Source organism: Marmota flaviventris, chromosome 17, assembly GCF_047511675.1.
Source record: "Marmota flaviventris isolate mMarFla1 chromosome 17, mMarFla1.hap1, whole genome shotgun sequence".
In the NCBI taxonomy this organism is placed as follows: Eukaryota; Metazoa; Chordata; class Mammalia; order Rodentia; family Sciuridae; genus Marmota; species Marmota flaviventris.
In genome coordinates, this window is record NC_092514.1 from 34,123,506 (window position 1) to 34,146,366 (window position 22,861).

The 22,861-nt window shown below is 35.7% G+C and overlaps 1 protein-coding gene across 1 annotated transcript in view; it reads right to left on the reverse strand.

The window, feature by feature from the left end:
• Window positions 1–22,861, reverse strand: part of Taok1 (TAO kinase 1) — a 132,776-nt gene that overhangs the window by 11,338 nt on the left and 98,577 nt on the right. Inside the window, exons 14-19 of the mRNA XM_027924423.2 lie at window positions 20,951–21,187; window positions 18,265–18,393; window positions 15,858–16,061; window positions 13,197–13,436; window positions 9,736–9,948; window positions 8,541–8,723 (exon numbers count right to left, since the gene is read on the reverse strand). Coding sequence (XP_027780224.1) covers window positions 8,541–8,723; window positions 9,736–9,948; window positions 13,197–13,436; window positions 15,858–16,061; window positions 18,265–18,393; window positions 20,951–21,187 — 1,206 coding nt within the window. The remainder of the gene's footprint in view (window positions 1–8,540; window positions 8,724–9,735; window positions 9,949–13,196; window positions 13,437–15,857; window positions 16,062–18,264; window positions 18,394–20,950; window positions 21,188–22,861) is intronic.

Sequence of the window (22,861 nt, forward strand, 5' to 3'; positions counted from 1 at the left end):
TTTTACATAGAAAGCACATACAAGGTTGCAATAGAATATAATAACACATAAGAGATTTATAGATATAGGATGAAATCATTTATATTATATGGAAGTGTTAAGGGGCAAAGAAATCTTCTCAAAAAAAGATGGTTTATATACTGGATTTTAAAGGAACAATAGAAGTTGACCAGATGCACAAGGCAGGAAAACATATTTTTTAACACAGGAAAGGTGGAAAGGCATGGAGAAATAATAAGTGGTATCTGGGAATGTATAAACACGCCAGAATGCACTGGAGTAAGAAGAGTTTAAGAATTAAGCTGGGCACAGTAGCAAACACATCTGCAATCCCAGCAACTCAGGAGGCTAAAGCAAGAAGACTATATATTTTAGGCAAGATTGGGCAAATTAGGGAGACCCTGTTTCAAAAAGGGGAAACAAAAAAATTCCAGTACCCCAAAAAAATAAATAGGTAAAAATAAGAGTTTTAAGAATTTAAAACTGGGATTTAAATTTAAATTTGGGATTGTGGCTCAGTGGTAGAGTACTCGCCTAGCACACATGAGGTACTGGGTTCGATCCTCAGAACCACATAAAAATAAAATAAAGATATTGTATTAATCTAAAAAATTAATAAATAAATAAATAAGAATTTGTATTCTAGGGCTGGGGTTGTGGCTCAGTGGTAGAGTGCTTGTGTAGCACGTGTGAGGCACTGGGTTCGATACTCAGCACCACATATAAAACAAACAAACAAACAAAGGTATTGTGTCCATATATAACAATTTTTTTTTTTTTTTTAAATAAAAAAGGGGTTGGGGCCATAGTTCAGTGGCAGAGACCTTGCCTAGCATGTGTGAGGCACTGGGTTTGATCCTCAGAACCACATAAAAATAAACAAATAAAGGCATTCTGTCTATTTTACAACTACAAAAAATAAAAAAGTAAATTTAAAAAAATTTGTATTCTAAGTGTAAAAATGTTAATAAAATAGGTTTAAAAAGGCATTTTATATGAAAGTTGAAGGAGGATACAGATTAAACATGATTTCTTCTGAGAGAGATTAAATTGTTAAATGTGGTAATTTCTCAGTGGTAGAATGAAGGACAAATTTTAAGTTCTTTTTATGCTTCTCAATATTTTCGAAGTTTAACAAAACATGTAGAACTGGGGATGTAGCTCAGAGACTATTTTTCCCAGTTCAACCTTGGTACCCCCCACTTCTATACAAGTATTTGTAAAATAATTTTCCCATTATTTTAATATTTCTATAAAATACCCAATTCATACAGAATTAAATTTACACATCTTTAAGGATTCAGTTTTTCTTTTAAATAAAAATGTAAAAAATTCATTCACTAAAATATTTATCTTAATTCAAGATATAATAAATGATGAGAATGTGGTAGGCATATAAATGATCTGAATTTCTACATATATCTGAAGGGAACTCATGACAAAATAATAAAACCAATGAAACAGAGTAGAAGAACACAGAGACAAATCCACATATCTACAATCATCTGATCCTTAACAAATATACCAAAAACATTCACTCGAGAAAAGACAGGCTTTTGAACCAGTGGTGCTGGGAAAACTGGTTATCCATACATAGAAGAATGAAAGTAGACTCTTATCTCTCACCCTGCACAAAAATCAACGCAAAATGGATCAAAGACATAGGAATTAGACCAGAAACTATGCAAGTCCTAAAAGAAAACGTAGGGCCAACACTCCAGCATAAAGGCACAGGCAACAACTTTCAGTAGGACTCCTAACACTCAGGAAGTAATGCCAAGTGTTAATAAATGAGATGACATCAAATTAAAAAGCTTCTGCACAGCAAAGGAAATAATTAGGAATGTGAAGAGAGAACTTACAGAATGGGAGAAAATCTTTGCTACTATTCTTCTGCCAAATTAATATCCAGAATATATAAAGAATGCAAAGCAACAATAACTCCCTCCCCAAATAACCCAACTAATAAATGGGTAAATGAATTAAATGACATTTCTCAAAAGAAAAAATACAAATGGCCAATAAATATATGAAAAAATGTTCCAATCATTAGCAATTAGGGAAATGCAAATCAAAACCATATTGAGATTTCATCTTACACCAGTCAGAATACCAGCCATCAAAAACAAACAATAATAAATTCTGAAGAGGATGTGGAGAAGGGAACACTTTTACACTGTTGAAATGATTGTAAATTAGTATAAGCACTATGGAAATCAGTATAGAGGTTCCTCAAAAGACTAGATATGAATTAAATAGAACACTAATCTTTAGAGTATATAAAGAACTCAAAAAGATAAACACCAAAAAACCCCCAAATAACCCAATCAATAAATGGGCCAAGGAACTGAATACACTTCTCAGAAGATGATACACAATCAACAAATATATGAAAAAATGTTCAACATCTCTAGCAACTAGAGAAATGCAAACCAAAACTAATCTAAGATTTCATCTCACTCCAGTTAGAATGGCAGCTATTAAGAATACAAACAAGGGGGCTGGGGATGTGGCTCAAGCGGTAGCGCGCTTGCCTGGCATGCGTGCGGCCCGGGTTCGATCCTCAGCACCACATACAAACAAAGATGTTGTGTCTGCCGATAACTAAAAAATAAATATCAAAAATTCTCTCTCTCTCTCTCTCTCTCTCTCTCTCACCTCTCTCTCTAAAAAAAAAAAAAGAATACAAACAAGGGACTGGGGATGTGGCTCAAGCGGTAGCGCGCTCTCCTGGCATGCGTGCAGCCCGGGTTCGATCCTCAGCACCACATATAAACAAAGATGTTGTGTCCGCCAATAACTAAAAAATAAATGTTAAAATTCTCTCTCTCTCTCTCTCTCTTTAAAAAAAAAAAAAAAGAATACAAACAATAAGTGTTGGTGAGGATGTGGGGAAAAAGGCACACTCATATATTGCTGATGGGACTGCAAACTGGTGCAACCATTATGGAAAGCAGTATGGAAATTCCTTGGAAAACTGGGAATGGAACACCATTTGACCCAGCTATCCCACTCCTCAGTCTATTCCCAAAGGACTTAAAAACAGCATACTACAGGGACACAGCCACATCAAAGTTTATAGCAGCACAATTCACAACAGCTAAACCGTGGAACCAACCTATATGTCCTTCAGTAGATGAATGGATAAAGAGAATGTGGTATATATACACAACGGAATATTACTCAGCAACAAAAGAGAATAAAATCATGACATTTGCAGGTTGATGAATGGACGTGGAGGATATAATGCTAAGAAGTTGTCCAGTCCCAAAAAACCAAATGCTGAATGTTTTCTCTGATATAAGAGGCTGATTCATAGTGGAGTTGGGAGAGGGAACATGGGAGGATTAGACGAACTCTAGATAGGGCAAAGTCGTGGAAGGGGAAAAGAGGGGGACATGGGGGTAAAAGAAAGACAGTGGAATGAGATCGACATCATTATCCTAAGTACATGTATGAATACATGAAAGATGTGAATATACTTTATGTACAACCAGAGATATGAAAAATTGTGCTCTATATGTGTAATATGAATTGTAATGTATTCTGCTGTCATATATAACAAAGTAGAATAAAAATAAATTTTAAAAAAAGACTAGGTATGGAACCACCATATGACCCAGCTGTATCACTCCTCAGTATTTATCCTCAAGAATTAAAATCATTATACTATAGTGATACAGGCATATTCATGTTTATAGCAGCACAATTCAAAATAGCCAAACTATGTGAAACCAGCCTAAGTGTAAATCAATAGATGAATGGATAGAGAAAATGTGATATACATACACAATAGAGTTTTACTGAGCCATAAAGAAAAATGAAATTGAGACCATTATGTTAAGGGAAATAACCCAAATTCAGGTCAAGGAAGGGGTGGAGAGGGCAGGGATCTCATGAAATTCAAAGGTAGATCAGTAGAAGAAAGGCATGGGAATAGAGGAGAGGGAAGAAGTGCTGGGGAGTGATACTGGCCCAGTTATATTGTGTACATGTACAAATATGTAACAACAAATCCCATCATTATGTATAACTATAATGCACCAATACAAAATGTAAAAGGAGGAAAAAATAAACAAATTAATACTTATCAATATTTCCCAGTAAGCATTGCTTCAATTTTTTATGCTGCTAAGTTTTGTCATACCTTTTTTTCTTTTTTCTTTTTGTTGGCAATGCTGAGTGGGGATCAACCTAGGGTCTTGAATATTCTAGAATTTTTTTCAACTAAATAAAATTCAAATCTAAGATTTGTGACAGGTTACTCATTATTCCTTTTAAAACATGTTATTTTATTACTACAAACTAGATAAGTGGTTTTCCTAAGCAGGTAGTTACCATAATTAAACTTCTGAGAGGCTTTCCCAACCTATCTTCTTAGAAACCAATTATGATCTTTTTGTGTGAATATTTTCATTTTCAAAAAGAAAGGTCTTGTAAGATATTCCAATTATTAATTCTTACTTAAACATTATCAACTAAGATGTTGATACTAAATAAAATATTGGGAGAAAATTAAATGAGATAATAATAATAATAAAAGGCCATCTAGCAAGGCATGGTTGTACGTGTCTATAATTCCCAGCAACTCAGGAGGCTGAGTCAAGAGGACTGCAAGTTCAAGGCCAGGCTCAGCAATTTAGCAAGACCCTATCTCAAAATGAAAAAATTAAAGGAGGGGCAATTTAGCAAAACCCTATCTCAAAACAAAAACTAAAGGAAGGGTGGGGCAGGGGACATGGCTCAGTGGTTAAATGCCCCTGGGTTAAATACCTGGTACCAAAAAAACAAAAAAAACTATACTTTGGAAATACTACTACTTTTTATTCATGTGTAAAATTCACATGGAATTTAACATTTATAATTATGTTGTTAATTAAGCCAAAAACAATGTAAATGAAGGATGAGAAAAATTGAAAATAGATTTTATATATACTGGCTGGGTGCGGTGACGCATGCCCGTAATCCTAGCAGCTCAGGGGGCTGAGGCAGGAGGTTCTCAGGTTCAAAGTCAGCCTCAGCAACTTCGAGGCACTAGGCAATTCAGTGAGACCCTGTCTCTAAATAAAATACAAAACAGGGCTGGGGATGTGGCTCAGGGGTCAAGTGCCCTAAATTCAATCCCTGGTACCCCCCCCCCCCTCAAAAAAAGATTTCACATATAACCCAGTCTCTGTTTTTAGTATCTCAACCTAAAGAAACAATTTTTTGTTCACTTGAAGCTTAAAGTAGTCTTCAAACACAGAATTACTACATTCATTAACATTCACTCTAGGGACCATTAACATTCACTCTGGGGGGCTTTTTGGTGCTGGAGATTAAACTCAGAGCCTTTTGAAAGCTATCTTACACAGTCTACTGCTAAGCAATAACTTCAACCCATATTTTTCAGTTTTTGTAGATAGGATTCATAGTCTTGGTGAATGTCAACTGACCTCAGACTGCCATGAAATCATGTACTTCACTTGAAATGTAAACAGCCCCACAAACCAAGTAACATCTCAAAGCACTATAGATTTATCATCCTTTTGTTCTTTTATTCTTTTAAATACTAAAGCATCTTATGTATTTTAAACCACATTAAAAAAAAAAAAAACAATCAGCTGGGCAAGGTGGCACAGGCCTTGTAATCCTAATGGAAAGCTGAGACAGGAGGATCACAGTTCAAAGTCAGCTGCAGGCAAGGCGTGACACTTAGCAACTCAGTGAGACCCTGTCTCTAAATAAAATACAAAATAGGGCTGGCAATGTGGCTCAGAGGTCAAGTGCTCCTGAGTTCAATCCCCAGTACCGCCCCCCCCCCCCAATAAGTCTAACATTAATATAGCCACTAACAACACTACTTCAATTTAAGTACAATTTGCCTTTTTCTACTTTATTCAATTACCACAAGCATTTTCCCATGTTAACTCTTTTTTCTTTTGGTACCAGGGATTGGACTCAGGAGTGCTTAATCACTGTACTACACCCCCAACTCTTTTTATATTTTATTTAAAGACAAGGTCTTGCTAAGGTGCTCAGGGCCTCACTAAGTTGCTGAGGTTGGCTTTGAACTTGTGATTCTTCTGCCTCAGCGTCATGAGCTGCTGGGATTACAGGCATATGCCACTGGGCCCAGTTCTATGTTAATACTTTCCTGAAGGCCTTATTTAAATGACTGAGTAAGATTTTATTTGTGGTACTAGGGATATAGCTCAGTGACAAAGCAAGTGCTTATTAGCATGTGCAAGAGGTGCAAGGACCTAGGTGTAATCCCCAGGACTGGGGTGGGTGGGTGGAATTTTATTAGTAGCTTAGTCATATTTATTTAATTAGTTAAATTATACTCTACCTTAGATGGCTAGATTATTTTAAGTTATTACAAAATGTTACAAGTAACATATTTGCCTATTGTTTTCCTTATACTATTATTTCTTCCTTAGAATGCTCAAAGTTTTAAATTCTTAACATTTTGTGGGCTCAATATACACCTCTAAATTGCTACCCAATGTGCACTGATAATGTACAATAGTGCCACTGCACATTCATCAATGGATATTGGTATTATACTCACACTTTATTAGACTTTTCTAAAATAAGAATTTTTTCATGTATTAAAATAAGACCTTTCTGAAAAAATGCAAGTTGACCTTTAACTCTACACCACTAGGTGGAGCTAAAATTACAACCATACTTAACAACAGTACCAATATTTTTCCCATACCACCATTCCTAAAATACCATAGGGAGTTTTCCTTCAAGTGATAATTATTTTAAATATGAAAGTAGAAACCTGACAGTTTTTTTTTTTTAGAAATATGCATCTCTCAAAAAAGCTGGTAATAAAGACAGTTGTGCCAGAGAAACAGTAACATCCTTGTACAGTTTTTATGTTATAACGTTTCCTATCAGTTGAAAAATAAATTTAAGAGAAAAAAAGAAAAGAAAGAAAGGGGCTGGGCTAGTGGTACAAGCCTGTAATCCCAGCTATTTGGGAGGCTGAGGCAGGGAAATCTAGAGTTCAAGGCCAAGCTGGAAGCAGTGGCACAAACCTATAATCCCACACACAGCCAGGGGAGGCTGAGGCAGGAGGATCACAAATTTGAGACCAGCCTCAGCAAATTTAGCAAGGTCCTAAGCAACTTAGTGAACACTGTCTCAAAATAAAAAATAAAAAAACTGGGGATAATATAGCTCAGTGGTAAAGCGCCCCTGGGTTCAATCCCCAGTACCAAAAAAACCCCCAGAGTTTCCAAGGCCAGTTTCAGCAACATGGCGAGACTGTCTCAAAACCAAAATCAACCAAAAACCAACAAAAAGAGAAATAGTAACATCTTTTTTTGTGTGTTTTTAAAAAGAGTTACATTTAAGGGGACTGTGAGAGTGTGGCTCAGTGATATTGCACATGTCTCACATTAAGTGAGGCCTAAGATTCAATCCCTAGTACCATCACCATTAACAAAAAATACATATATTTTTTTAATTTAATAAAGTATTCTATTTTTATCACAAGAGCTGCAGGAAATAGAGGACAATCTACAGGCCTATGATCTACAAACAGTGACAACTTTAAGAGGACTGATAGGCAGGTATTAACAGTGCCCAAAAGATTTGAGACTATACCAGCTGCTGGGAACTTAGAATTCTGGAACATAACTCTGAATCCTGGGTACAACTGATATTCTACCATTTCTTATAATTTCCCAACACACACACACACACACACACACACACACACACACTCCTTAGTATCCTAAAGGATGAAAATGAATTTGGAGATTCTAGTTCTATTCTCTATATATCTGACAAAGAAAAAGTCAGAAAAAAGTAAAGGTGTACCAGAAAGTGACATTTTTCAGCCTAACTTTTCACCTGTGTGGAACTGGTTTTACCTTCTGTCCCTCAGTAATCTTCCACCAATCTGTATAGTTCCAGGCCAAGGATGTATGAGTAAAGTACATATTCCTGATCCTTTGTCCCTGCCTCTCCCAGGCAATTACTGCAGTTCTTTTTCTTCACTATTCAAGTCTCTCTCCAACCTCCTTAGGTAGAGCTAGGTATACAAAAGAAGTGAGGAACATGGAGCCAGAGCTGCTACTCTCACAATTCAACTAACTGCACACAACCTCAAATTCTTTCTCTAACAACTACTACTAAACTATATCCTTTGATTTTTAGAACTCATTATTTATAAGGTTCATTACTGAATTAGTAATTTTAAATAAAAGTAAAAACAAAAACCGTACCAGGGGCTCAGGGTTGTAGCTCAGTGGTAGAACACTTGCCTAGCATGTGTGAGGCACTGGGTTCGATCCCCAGCACCACATAAAAATAAACAAATAAAATAAAGGTATTGTGTCCATCTAGAACTAAAAACAAACAAACAAACAAAAAAACCAAGAGCAACCAAAAAAAAAAAAAAATTGTACCAAACTAGAATTAAGGACATAAGGTATTATGAAAGAAATGTAATGTAACCTGTCAATATAAAGCACATATTTATAAAATGTTTTTGATAAAAGCACATACTAGGATAATTATCTTCCTTCTATTATTTATACCTTTTGTTCTAAGAGTGCCCTGCGGAGGGAGACCCTCTGTTCAAGCTCCCGAAGCTCTCGATCATGTTGTGCCTCAGCCTGCATCTTGATTTTGCTCTGATATGCATTCAACAGCTCCAGTTCCTGCTGCAGCTGCATCTTCAAAACCTGGCACTCTGCTTCCTGTGCTTCATCCAAACGCAGCTGAAAGCAAAAGAAAACAGATATATCCCACTGTGAGTTATCTATTCATGACTTATGGAAAGGAGAAGGAGTGATAGAAAACAGACTACTCTTTCGTATGCTATGTAATTGTTTTCTCATGTGTCCAGGAGTAAACATATCTGATAAAGAAAGGCACAATAACCAATGATGGCATTATGAAGATAAAGCTATCATAAGCTATTTGAAGGGTGGTTGAATAACTACATTTTTCTTATGAAAAACCTAGAATCTGATTTGGTAATATAAAATTCAATTTCTTCCTCCCTAGTGGAAATAACTATACAACAAAGGACAATCAACTATATAGGTGGCTGCTTTACAGCCCTCAAGTTATGAATGATGTTTGGGGGATACCATGGATTGAAGCCAAGGGCCACTTAGCCATTAAGCCACATCCCTAGCCCTTTTTATTTTTTGAGACAGGGTCTTGCTAAGTTGTTGATGCTGGCTTTGAATTTGCAATGCTCCTGCCTCAGCCCCCTGAGCCACCGGGATTATAGGAATGCATCATCATGCCCAGCTATGTATGATTTTTATATTCGGAAATGATTATACTTTAAATGGTTATGTAAGTACTCACATATATCCTCAACTATGCTTCCTGGTCTGCAAAGCTTAAAATATTTATCATCTGTCCCTTTACAAAAAAATTTTCAATATATTTTATTTGCACTCAAATGTGACCATTTGGATTTCCAATATAATACTACTTTTTGCATACCAAAGCTCCTGTTGCAATCTTCTAAAGCTACTGGGCTCTGTTCCTGAATGGAGCTGATATAGAACCTCTTAAATGTTTCAGTGAGAATTCTATACAGATCACAACATTTCCAAGTAATGCTGAGAAAAGGAAGAATATGGATCACTACTACTGTTTCCCTAGCTTCAGAAGAGCTATCATTTTCAACAAATATTTTAATTGTTGGGATTTTCTTCAGTGGTAGAAGGAAAGAGGCACTAAATTTGTTTTGCCTAAATAAAGCAAACTCACAGCCTGTGTGGAGAGCATTTCATTAATGCTGTGATCATACTGTTCAGCCAAGATGGCTAACTTGCGGGTCTGCTCCTCCTTGAGCCTTTTCAGAACAGCTTTATGCTCACTCTTTGGTGTAGTCTCCAGTAGGTGATTTCTTAATGCTTTGTACTGTCTGGTTTGGATTTTGCAGGTATCCTGAAACTGCTTTTTTATTTGGAGTTCTTTAGACTGGGAAGAAAAAAGATGGATGTATGTAAGTTTTAACATACTGCATTTGGTATATCTTGTGCATACTCAAATAAAGTCTAGTAAGAGGAAAACCAAAAAGGTCAGATGCTAAGGTTGCAGGTACTTTTTGCATTTGGCTGTTTGGCCAAACTATTGGATTCTATGCATTTTCACAACAACAACAAATATTTTATCACAGGACTTCAAGCAATACTCATTATTTCACTAGTAAATTTAGTGATAGGAGTAAATATAAAATTACTTAAAAACTATGTATAATCATAATAAAACATAATCAAAACATAAAACAATCAAAAACTAAATTTCTTAAGAATTAAGAGTAATAAAAGCACTTTATTAGCAAGTCAAATTTTCATCAGATATCTGAGACAGAAAATAAAGCATATTTATTCTGTTGGGTTTTTTTTTATTTTATTTTATTTTTTTGGTAGTTGTAGACAGACAAAATGCTTTTATTTTATGTGTTTATTTTTATGTGGTGCTAAGGATCAGATCTAGTGCCTCATACATTCTAGGCAAGTACTCTGCCACTGAACTACAGCCCCAGCCCTTTATTTTGTTTTTTATCTAAAATACCTTTCCTCCAATTTCTTTTAATGTCAATCTCAACTCTAACTACACAGTCTATAATAGACCATACTTCCTTTGTCCATTCTATGTACCAAACCTGAGGATGACTAGAAGTTTGTATTAGTAGCTGGTTAATATTAATAATGTTATTATAATTATCTTTTAGATATCTTAAGAGAATAAATTAAGTAGAAAGATACTTAGTAATGGTCTACTCTTGTTTTTGGAGGTGCGTATTGGGGATTTAACCCAGGCATGCTTAACCACTGAGCCACAATCCTAGCTTGTTTTTATTTACCTTTTTATTTTTATTTTGGCATACCAGGGGTTGAATTCAGGGGTATTCGACTACTGAGCCATATCCCCAACCCTGTTTTTGTATTTTATTTAGAGAGAGGGTCTCACTGACTTGCTTAGCACTTTACCATTGCTGAGGCTGGCTTTGAACTTGAGGTCCTCCTGCCTCAGCCTCCTTAGCAGGTGTGTTCCACTACACCAGGGCTTTTATTTTGAGAGACACGGCCTCTAGAGTTACTTAGGACCTCACTAAATTGTTGAGGCTGGCCTCCAACTTGCAACCCTCCTGCCTCAGACTCCCGAGTTGCTGGAAACACAGGAATGTGCCACCACATCCAACTAAAAAAATTTGTTTACTGGCTGGGGCTATAGCTCACTGGCAGAGACTTGCCTAGCATATGTGAGGCACTGGGTTTGATCCTCAGTACCACATTAAAAAAACAAAATAAAGGCATGCTGTCCACCTACAACTATATTTAAAAAACTAATATAAAAGTACATTTAAAAAAATTTGTTTATTGTTGTGCAAAGAAAATTGTAATCATTACATACCACTGCCAAATAAGGTGGGGGGAACCTCCTTAAAAGTTTTTACTTCAATGTGAATAAGATTAATGCTTTATACCAAGAATAAACTACATCCCTCAATGTTTGATTCAAGTGAAAACAAGAAAAACATTACATTATCTCTACTCTCATAACACTGACAAAAAAGGATCACCTGGATGGCAACTGAAGAAACAGCAGAGTAGGCAGTAGGTATTTACCCCACCCATTCCGTAGAAACACCCTCCCAACATACAAATCTTAGTCAACATATATACGAGCTAGATATGAAGTCTCCCCTTCTCTAGTTTAAAAGTTTTACAGAAGGTTGGAAGAGGCAATCATTGAACTTAAATAAACACAAACAGGACTTGGTGTTAGAAACTATAATGTATTGTTCAAATTGACCTTTGAAGAGATAAACTTTAATAAAGAGGAAAATGGAGATTCCCCCCCCCCCCCCCCCGCCACCTAGAGTAAGACCCTGGGCTCATTTGTCATCAAATAGAAGTATCCTATTTAAAAGTCTGATTATAACTGTGAAACATTTTCTCTTCATTTGTTATGTAGCATATAAGAAAAAAATATATTAGGTTTTAATAAATTCTGAAATTAAAAAGGCTCTAACAACAGGACACAGAAAGAGTCAAACAATTATTCTTTACTCAAGCCCCAAAGAAATTAGTCATATCAGATTTATTGTATAATTAGAAAAAACAAACAAACTTTGAATTTGGTTTAGTTCTGGGTGCTACTGGCTTTAAAACCATAATTAATTTAATAGACATGTTAAATCACAGGCTATTCTATGAACTCAATTAATAAGAATGTTTTAAAGTAATCCCAGCAGTTTGGGGAAGCTGAGCAAAGAGGATTGAGAATTCAAAGCCAGCCTCAGCAACTTAGTGAGGCCCTAAACAACTTAGTGAGACCCTGTCTCAAAAAATACAAAGGTCTGGGGATGTGGTTTAGTGATTAAGTGCCCCTGGGTACAATCCCCAGTATCTCTCTCTCTCTCTCTCTCTCTCTCTCTCTCTCACACACACACACACACACACACACACACACACACACAAGATTCATTTGATTCAATTTTCTATGTTTATTACAAGTTACAAAATTTGAAAATTTCTTAGAATTGTGAACCGTTAAGTCACAAATTTGGTAAAAGGGAATAGACAAGGTAGCTGAACAGACAAGGGAAGAAAGAAAAATACTTTATTTTTATATTTCATATAAATCACCTTTAGAGCAAATAAATATTCTAAAACTATATTACTTGAGACAAAAGAGAGAAGTGAACAGACTGTTGACAAATGGGAAATATAATCCAAGCATAGGACACTGGGTACATGTATTTACTTTCGTACTAGTGACTGAACCCAGGGGTACTTTACCACTAAGCTATATCCCCAGTCTTTTCTACTTATATTATTTTTATGAGGCAGGGTCTCACCACATTGCTAAAGCTGGTCTTAGTCTGTGATTCTCCTGTCTCAGCCTCCTTAGTTGATGAAATTACAGGCATGCATCAAGGCACCCAGTGGATACTGGATATATTTAAAATGACAATCTTGGTTTTTATTTCCTGGTACTTCCCACAGTAGAAAGTTTTAGCCATTTGTTTGTACTTTGAAGAGAAATACATAAGCTAATATCTGGAGTTGACAAGCACTGAAACCCACTGAAGATGCTAAAAAGCGAAAAGGCTGCTCAATTTCGTAGTGACCAGACATGTGTCTTAGTTTTTTTCTGCTTCTATGGATGCCTTTTATCTTTTTTCCCCTTTGTCAAGAAGCTTACACTAAAGATACCTTCAAACTCTTAGGCTGTTGTCGAACTTCCATGACATGCTTTCGCCTTAGTTCTCGTTCCCTTCGCTTATTATATTCCAGCTGATTAGTGAGCTCAGTTTGATGCTGCAATCTGATCAACTCACAGCGCATCTTCTGAATTGTGTTGAGGTGGCGAAACTCCAGTTCTTGCATAGATTCATGCTGTCGTAGTAACATGGCATGCTCTAAGTCCTTTTGAGTCTGTCTTTTGTTTAACTCCTATTCCATAACACAAAAGACAAAGGTATAATTTACAGCTGTACAATGACAGAAAAAAACAAAATCCTAAGGGGGGAAAAAACGATGCAATTAAACCTCTGCTTCAATTATAGCTACATAGTAAATATTAGGGTTTTGTGATTTCTTTTATTTCTGGAGGTACTGGGGGTAAAATTTAGGGCCTGTGCATGCTAAGAACATAGTAAAACACAAAACCCTCACGCCCCCAGTCTTGTTTCACAAATTTAATGTGAGGAAGAAATAAGTTCATAAATAAAAAGTTCTCAGAATACTACCCAGCAAAGGTGTTCAATAAATGTTAATTCTAAAAACAAAAATTTTTTTTAAGATCAAAAAGAACCAGTGCACACATACACATTATGTAAAAGTCATACTCACCCTCCCTTAGTTCCTGCAAACCCTCTCCCCAGAAAGCCAAGAGTTTGGTGCATATGCTTCTCATCTTTTCTCTTTTTATTTGTGACATATTCATTATTTAAAAAATATATTTTCAATAATATACATTTCAGGCATGTTTAACTTGCTCTTTTCACTTACCAGTGTAATATATATCTACCTCCAGATAAGATCAGTAGTTAAAAACTTTTTAAAAGTTTCACTGAAAGCTACTGCCCCCGCCCCGCCCCCACCTTTTTTGGTACTGGATATTGAACCCAGAGGCATTTTAACACTGAACTGTAACTCCAGCCATTTTAGTTTTTTATTCTGAGACAGGATATCACTAAGTTGTCCAGGCTGTCCTGGAACTCCTGCCTTGGCCTCCTGAGTAGCTGGGATTGCAGGTATGTGCTGCCATTACTGGCTCAAATACTGCTTTGTTGATACCATTTTATTTTTTAGTACTGGGGATTTGTGGGAGACCAACCTTACACGTGACTGAGTCACACTCCCTGGCTGGGTGCTGAGGTGCTCAGTCACAGAAATGTGGGTGGTGTCTCGTGCATGGGTGTGTCTTGCTACAGCCCCATGGGTGAAGCTACACTCACCTGTTCCTTTGTAATATAACCCCTTGCCCTTGCGCTGTGACTGAGCACCTCAGCACCCAGCCAGGGATGTGTGACTCAGTCACGTGTAAGGTTGGTCTCCCACAGGGATTGAACTCAGGGGCACTCAACCATTGAGCCACATCCCCAGACCTATTTTATATTTTAATTTAGACACAGGGTCTCACTGAATTGTTTAGTGCCTCAAAGTTACTGAAGGTGGATTTGAACTTGTGATTCTCCTGCCTTTAGCCTCCCGAGCCGCTGGGATTGCAGGCATGAGCTAACCACACCCGGCTTTTGTGATAGCATTTCCCCCCCCACAACTATTCCTATATGACTGGATAACTACATTGTTTCCATTTTTGGATTTTTAACTGTTTCAATAAACATCTATATATAACATATCATATAATCATGTTTTTGTTTTGGAGGACAAGAACTCAAGAAGTAGATAAAAGCATACATACATGTATTTTAAAAGCCAGGGCTAGTGGCTAGGGATGTGGTTCAGTTGTAGAATGCTTGCTGGTCATGCATGAGGTCCTGGGTTCAATTCCCAGCATCACAAAAACAAATAAACAAAACCTCCTAAAAACAAAAACCGAAATACTACTGCTAAACTATGCTCCAAAAGGGCAGTAGTAACTGATACTCTTACTAAGAGTGTCCAATAATCCATGCTACTACCAAGACTAGATATTATCTCTTTTTAAGTTTTTCTTTTATCTCACGGATACGTTTTATTAACATTGCTTTGATTATTAGAGTATCTGCAAAATTATGCTACATTTGAAGCTTTTAATCCACTCCCAGAAATAAATTTATTTATGTTAACAGGTCCTGATCATGAGGACAACTGTTTTTACTGGCATAAGTTTCTACATTATTTGCCCAATTAATAGCTAAAATGATTATAAAAAATCTTAAATGGCAACATTAATAGTATCCATTTCAAATCAGAGGCAAAGATTGACCAATTAATCCCCATATTTAAAAATAATACTTCTCTTATTCATATATTATTTAAGTTGTTTATTGAATGCCTACTATGGGCCAGACTGATAATAATATAAAGAACTGAACAGAGTCTGCAAATTTTTTACAACTTCAATTCTAGTGAGGGGAAACAGATTCCATTTCCCCCAAAGTATGTGTGTGTGTGCATAAGAGGGGAAAGTACAAGGACTGTTCAAAGGAAAAAAGATTTGGTAATCAGGGAAGGCAAGTCTGGGCAGGTGACATTTGAGTAAAACAAAGAAAAGAGAAAATAAGTCCTGTGATTATCTGGGGAAGAATGACTCAAGCACAGAAAAAAATAAGTACAAAGGCTCTGAAAGTGGGATGTGACTGGCATATATTCAGGAAAGAGTCTGGTGATAAAGGATTATTATTTTCACATCATTCACACACACACCTCCCTGACAAGGTCCTGCTCCAAGTTATGCCGTCCAAGTAACATTCTTCTCTTGAAGCGACGGCATTCCAGCTCTAGGTATTGTCTCTGACGTCGAAGAAGGTTAGCTTCTTCTTCTGCTTGGAAATGTTGTATATTCTCCTTCTGCTTTGAAAGCCACTCTTGTTTTTCTTTTTTAGGGGTGCTCTGGTTTTCATTCAGCTCCTGGCAACATTAAAAAAAAAAAAAAAACTCAGTTCATGATACATAATTAGCTGTATGAATGCGTCACTTAGTATACGGTAAACTTAAATAGAAGTATTTAATAGCTTTCTCTCTAATGATCAGACAGGGTAATGATCTGGAGAAAGCAGGTAATATTTTCCTCTTTCTTGAGTTACTTATGAAACAGGACAAGAAAAAGATATATGTGGGGCTGGGGTTGTGGCTCAGCAGTAGAGCGCTCGCCTAGCATGTGCAAGGCCCTGGGTTCGATTCTCAGCACCACGTAAGAATAAATAAATAAATAAAATAAAGGTATTCTGTACAACTAAAAAATAAATATTTAACAACAACAACAAAAAGATATATGTATTCTAGAAAACCCGCATACTTTCTAGCTTTACGCAGTTACATCTTGATGGTTCCTAGCTTTAAAGGACACAATGATTGGTTAATAAAGTAAAACACATCCTTCCTTAAAGCTTTCCCTAGAAGACAGAGGCAGTGTTTTCTGGTAAAAAAATTACATAGGAATTAAAATTAGGGCTAAAACAAAGTAAAATATCATCTCAATTTATATTCTTTTTTTAAAAAATATTTTTTAGTTGTCAATGACTTTTATTTTATTTATTGATATGTGGTACTGAGAATCGAACTCAGCGCCTCACACATGCTAGGCAAGTGTTCTGCCACTGAGCCATAACCCTAGTCCTCAATTTACATTCTTGATACTATGTTTTCAACAAAATTATAGATAAACTTAGTATAAAAGAACTAGAAAGTAAATGGAAAATCAGCAAAACCGTGATTAGAACAGAAATTTACTTTACTTCATTTTCAGCATTAGTAGCCACTGAACAAATCAAAACAAATGCTTTCTATATCATCTTAAATATCATCTCAAAAACTACCACGAAAATGCATTTACAATGGGCAAAATGAAAAAAGCCCTAATGATATATTCAAAGAGGAAAACCCTAGGATGCTAATTAATAATATTTTCATCCTAAAGAGTATCAACATTATATAAAATATAAATCAACTATCTTTCCTAGGTATGATTCTTCAGAGACAAATAATCTGTATTTTCTTTTCAGAAATCACTACTTTTTGGGGGGTGTTGGGGGTACTGTAGATTGAACCCAGGGGAGTTTTTACCACTGAGTTACATCCCCAGCCATTTTCTCATTCTTTTATTTTTAAAATTTATTTATTTTTTTAATTTTTTTTTTTTAGTTATAGATGGACACAATACTTTTATTTTATTCACTTATTCTATGTGGTACTGAGAATTGAACCCAGTGCCTCACACATGCTAGGCAAGTGCTCTACCACTGAGCCACATCCCAAGCTCCTCATTCATTTATTTTGAGACAGGATCTCACTAAGTTGCTTAGGGCCTCAAATTTTAGATCCTCCTGACTCCGGCTCCCAATTTGCTGGGATTACAGGCATGTGCTACCCAAGCCTGGCTATAAAGATCTCTATAAAGAGATCAATTCTTTACAAGTTTAGTTCATAAGATATTTGAATAAATACAAATAAAAAGCATATAAATGAGCAGTTTGTGAGAGTGATGCCATATATGGTGGTGGTATATGCCTGTAATCATAGGTGACCTGGGAGGGTGAGGCAGGAGGATCCAAGTTCAAGGCCAGCCTCAGCAATTTAGCAAGGCCCTTAGCAACTTAACAATACTCGTTGCAAAATAAAAATTTAAAAGGGCTGGGGATGTAGTTAAAATGTCCAATTTTAAGATGTGATCTTTTTAAAATTTTTTCCTAATTTTTATTTTTTTATGTGCTGAGGATCAAACCCAGCGCCTCACACATGTGAGGCAAGCACTTAACCACTGAGCTACACACTGAGCTACACCCCAGCCCCCTTAAGATATGATCTTGCAGTGTTTATTTTTCTCAGGTATTTTTATTTCTAATGAGTCAGTTAATTAATAGGCACTTAGGAAAGCTATTATAAGTGAAATAATTTACATTTTTCAGGAAAGGTTCTTTTTAAGATCCTCTTGAACCAGAAAACTCAAGCAGTTAAGGGTAATGAATTATAATCAATATCTTTGGATAAGCTGATACACATTTAATGGTCACAGCTAACAGAAGAAAATTTTACCCTACACGCTTTATGAGTGAGAACCATTGAATATAATTAATAAGCAGGAACTGACACAAAATTTGTACAAAATAAGTACCTCTTTAAGCTGTTCTTTTCGAAGTTTATATTCTCTTTTCTGGGACTCCAAAAAGCTATTCAGTTCTTTCTTCTGTTGGGCCTGAATATGTTGCTGAAATTTTTTCTCCTCATTGGCCATCACTTTAGCCTACATGAAAGTTTTAAAATGAATCAAATTAGTTAAGTAGATAGATTTAAAGCAGATAGGTTAAAAGCAGCAGTTTAACATACATCACTAAAGATACTTATTTCTTAAGGACAAAAATCAGTAGAAACAACACCAAAATAAAATACCCAACCAAGTGGGCCTGGTGGTCCACCCTGTAATCAACAGGAGCTTGGGAGGCTGAGGCACAAGGATCACAAGTTTGAACCCAATCTCAGCAATTTAATGAGGCCTTAAGCAACTTAGTGAGACACTGTCTCAAAAATTTAAAAAATTTAAAAAGGGCTGGGGATGTGGCTGAGTGGTTAAACACCCGGGGTCCAATCCTTGGTACAAAACAAAAACAAAAACAAAAAACCCTGACCAAATTATAAAGTGTTTTTCAGCATCCTTATCATTTAAACTTCAAAGAATCACTAATTTGGAATTCATTTTAAAATACTGGGATAGACCAGTGATGTAACTCATTGGTAGAGTACTTGCCTAGCACGCTTGGCAAGGCCCCAAGTTAGATCACCAGCACTGCAATAAATAAATGAAATATCAATCTCTTATTGGGCTAAAATGGTTTCATTTAACAGGAATACATCCTCCCTTCAATAAAACAAAACAAACAAATGTTTTCCTCAATCCCGAGTCTCTAGGATTACAGGAATGTGCCACTGTGCCTAGCTAAATATTGATCTTTATTTTGTATATTAAATACTATAAAAATGTTAAATACTAGATATCATACTATTTTATTTTTGCAACTCTTTTTTGTGGGGGTGGGGCACCAGGGATTGAACCCAGGGGCACTTAACTACTGAGCCACACCCCCAGCCCTTTTTAAATTTTGTGATAGGGTCTAAATTGATGAGGCTGGCTTTAAACTTGTGATCCCGCTGCCTCAGCCTTAGCTGCTGAGATTACAGGTGAGCACCACTATATCTGGCCTATAAACTATTTCATTTTTTAGTATATATGTAATACATATTAATTATAGAACATTTTAGAAATACAGAAGAAAAAAGAAAAAAAAAACTCATGTTTTAGCACCCAAATATAAACCAATGTAAGCATTTTGGTACATACATGTTTTAATTTTTTCCTAGAACAACAACAAAAAAAATTTAATACTTTTTAGTTGCAGATGAACAGAACACCTTTATTTTATTTATTTACTGTTATGTGATCCTAAGGATTGAACCCAGTGACCCACATGTGTTAGGCAAGCACTCTACCACTGAGCCATAACCCCAGCCCTAGGACAAAAAATTTAAAACAAATTTTAATCACATTATACATCCTGTTTCATGAATTGCTTTTCTAATATGTCAGCATCTACCTCTTCACAAGCTATTAAAAGTACTGCCCATCACCTATCCGTATTCAAAATATCTATAATTTTTTTATTAAAAATTTCAAGGGCTGGGGTTGTGGCTCAGTGGCAGAGCACTTGCCTAGCATGCGTGATTCTCAGCACCAGATATCAATAAACAAAATAATGGTTCATTGACAACTAAAAAAATAGTAAAACAAAAAAAAAAATGTCAAGCTGGGTGCGGTGGCACACGCCTGTAATCCCATATGCTTGGGAGTCTGAGACAGAAGGATTGCAAGTTCAAAGCCAGACTCAGCAAAAGCAAGGCACTAAGGAACTCAGTGAGACCCTGTCTCTAAATAAAATACAAAATAGGGCTGGGATGTGGCTCAGTGGCCAAATGCCCCTGAGTTTAATCCCTAGTACCGCCCCCCAAAAAATTCAAAATCAAATATTTATTTATACCATAATTTATTTTGCCAATTTCCCTACACGGTCAGTTTTTTTTCTTTTTTGGTGGGGAAGAACAGGGCAGCTATGATAAAAATGCTTCAATGCATTATGTTCAACTTGGACATATTTTGATAAAATTATGTGATTTTACTAAGAAGTTTACATGTTACTTGATAAATGTGACTAGCAAAATAAAATGAAACTGATTGGACACCAAAAACACTACAGGAAAAAGCAACTAGAATACTGAAAATATACCCGTACCATATAGTAATGAAAACTCATTCGTAAACGAATCTGAATCAATATATAATCTCAAACATTCTTTGTATTCTGACATAGAATGCAACAAAAATTTTAAAAATGTTTCTTAAAAATACACAGAAGTAGAGACTCATGAATAATTTTTTGAGAGCTAAATCAACTATTGATAAGATTTACCAAAGTCCTCAGATAAGCAGGGTATCAAAAGACTAAAATGGTTGAATGACTTATCCAATGGGATACTATAAAGCTATCAAGTATCAGGAAATGATCCCATGCCTATTATTTCCCAGATCTAGTACTTGTATTAAAATATATCATAATATTTTTCATACTCAAAATGCATATATTAAGTCACAAAATTAGAAAAACACACATGAACCATCTTTTTTGGTGACTGATCTATCATCAATTCACAAAACAGTTTATACCCCAATATTAAAATGCTATATCAGTTAATTATGAGATAGACAAAAGCTAAAATTAAAATAAACTAATAATACTTCAATAGCCACCTACCTCTTTTTCCATAGCAGCTTGATGTTTCTTGATAAGTTTCTCCATTTCTGCAGCAAAATTATTACGCTGAGTTTCAAGATCTTTGTCTAATCTTAGGCGGTGTTCATCCATCTCAGCCTTTAGCTTATTTTCCAGAGTCATCAGTTGCTTTTGGTGCTGCCGTCTCATTCGCTTATAGCCAGACATCTGTTCTCTAAGCTCAGAGTCCTGCTCATGTTCTTGCATTTGCCTTGTAACCTAGACATACAAACAATGGAGAAAAAAGAAAAGAAAGCAAAACATTTTCTTTCAAAAGCATTTAGACCATCCTACTATTAATTAACTAGGTAATTAATTTAAGAGATCCCAATGTTGCAGTTTCCAATTAAATTTCCAGCAGGTCTTTTAAAGAAACAGACAAACAGGTTCTAAAATTTATGTGGGAATGTAAAAGACCTACAATGCCAAAATAATCTTTAGAAAAAACAAAGCAGAAGGATGAGAGCACCATGATCAAGACACTGGTACTAGCAACATACAATACTCCCTTTCAACAAGGACAACAACAAAAAATCTAGAAACAGACCACACATTTTTCTACCAAAAACTCAAGTTAATTCAGAGGGAAAAAAAAAGCACTTTTAACAAATCCTGCTAAAAGAAGTGCTGCTGCTGCTGCTTCTTCTTCTTTTTTTTTTGTCTTTTTTAAACATTTTTTTATTTATTGGAAATGGTTGGAAACAATACCTTTATTTATTTATTTTTATGTGGTGCTGAGCATTGAACCCAGGGCCTCGTATGTGCTAGACAAGCGCTTCACCACTGAGCCACAATCTCAGCCCCTAAAAGAAGTGCTTCTTTACACAGAAAAAAAAAAAAAACTGTGAACTCTCACATCTCTCACTTAATGTATAAAAACGAATGTGAAGAGGATGACATCTTTCTTTCTTATTTTTGAGATGATTTCTTATCTAACTACAAAATCTATAATAATAAAGCAGAAGAAATCATAAAATACCTTCATGACCCTGAAAGTAAGCACGTTTCTTGGGCAGGATGTAAACACCAATGATCACAAAGAAAAAATATATAAATACGATTTTTAAATTAAGATAAAGTTCATAGAACCTAAAATTAATCATTTTACATTGAAAGATTCAGTGACACTTAATCCATTCACTGTGTTTTTTTTAAATACATGCGCTTTATCTATTTAGAAAACATGTATCACCTGAGAAGAAAATTCTACTCACAGTTCCTTCACTTTTTTTTTTCTTTTTCTTTTTTTTTTTTTTTTTGGTACCAGGGATTGAACCCAGGGCATTTAACCACTGAGCCACATCCCCAGACCTTTTTTATTAATTCTTTTAAGACAGGGTCTCTGCCAAGTTGCTGAGACTGGCTTTGAACTTGCAATCTTCCTGCCTCAGCCTCTTGAGCTGCTGGGATTAGAGGTGTGCACCACCACACCTGGCATGCACTTCTCATTCTTCTGCTTAGCAACCTAACCAACAATTTGCTTTCTGTTTCAACAATGTTACCTATTCTCAATATTTCACTAAAGAATGTGATATGCGCTGGGGATGTGGCTCAAGCGGTAGCGCGCTCGCCTGACATGTGTGCGTCCTGGGTTCGATCCTCAACACTGCATACAAGCAAAGATGTTGTGTCTACCGAAAACTAAAAAATAAATATTAAAATTATTTCTCTAAAAAAAAAAAAAAAAATATATATATATATATATATATATATATATATATATATATATATGTATGTATGTATAAAAGAATGTGATGTAAGGCTTGGTTGTGGCTCAGTGGTACAGCATTTGCCTCACATGTGTGAGGCACTGGGTTTGATCCTCAGCACCACATTAAAAAAAAAAATAAAGAAAGTGATACATGTCTAAATATATTTCATTGTGTTTTTGAG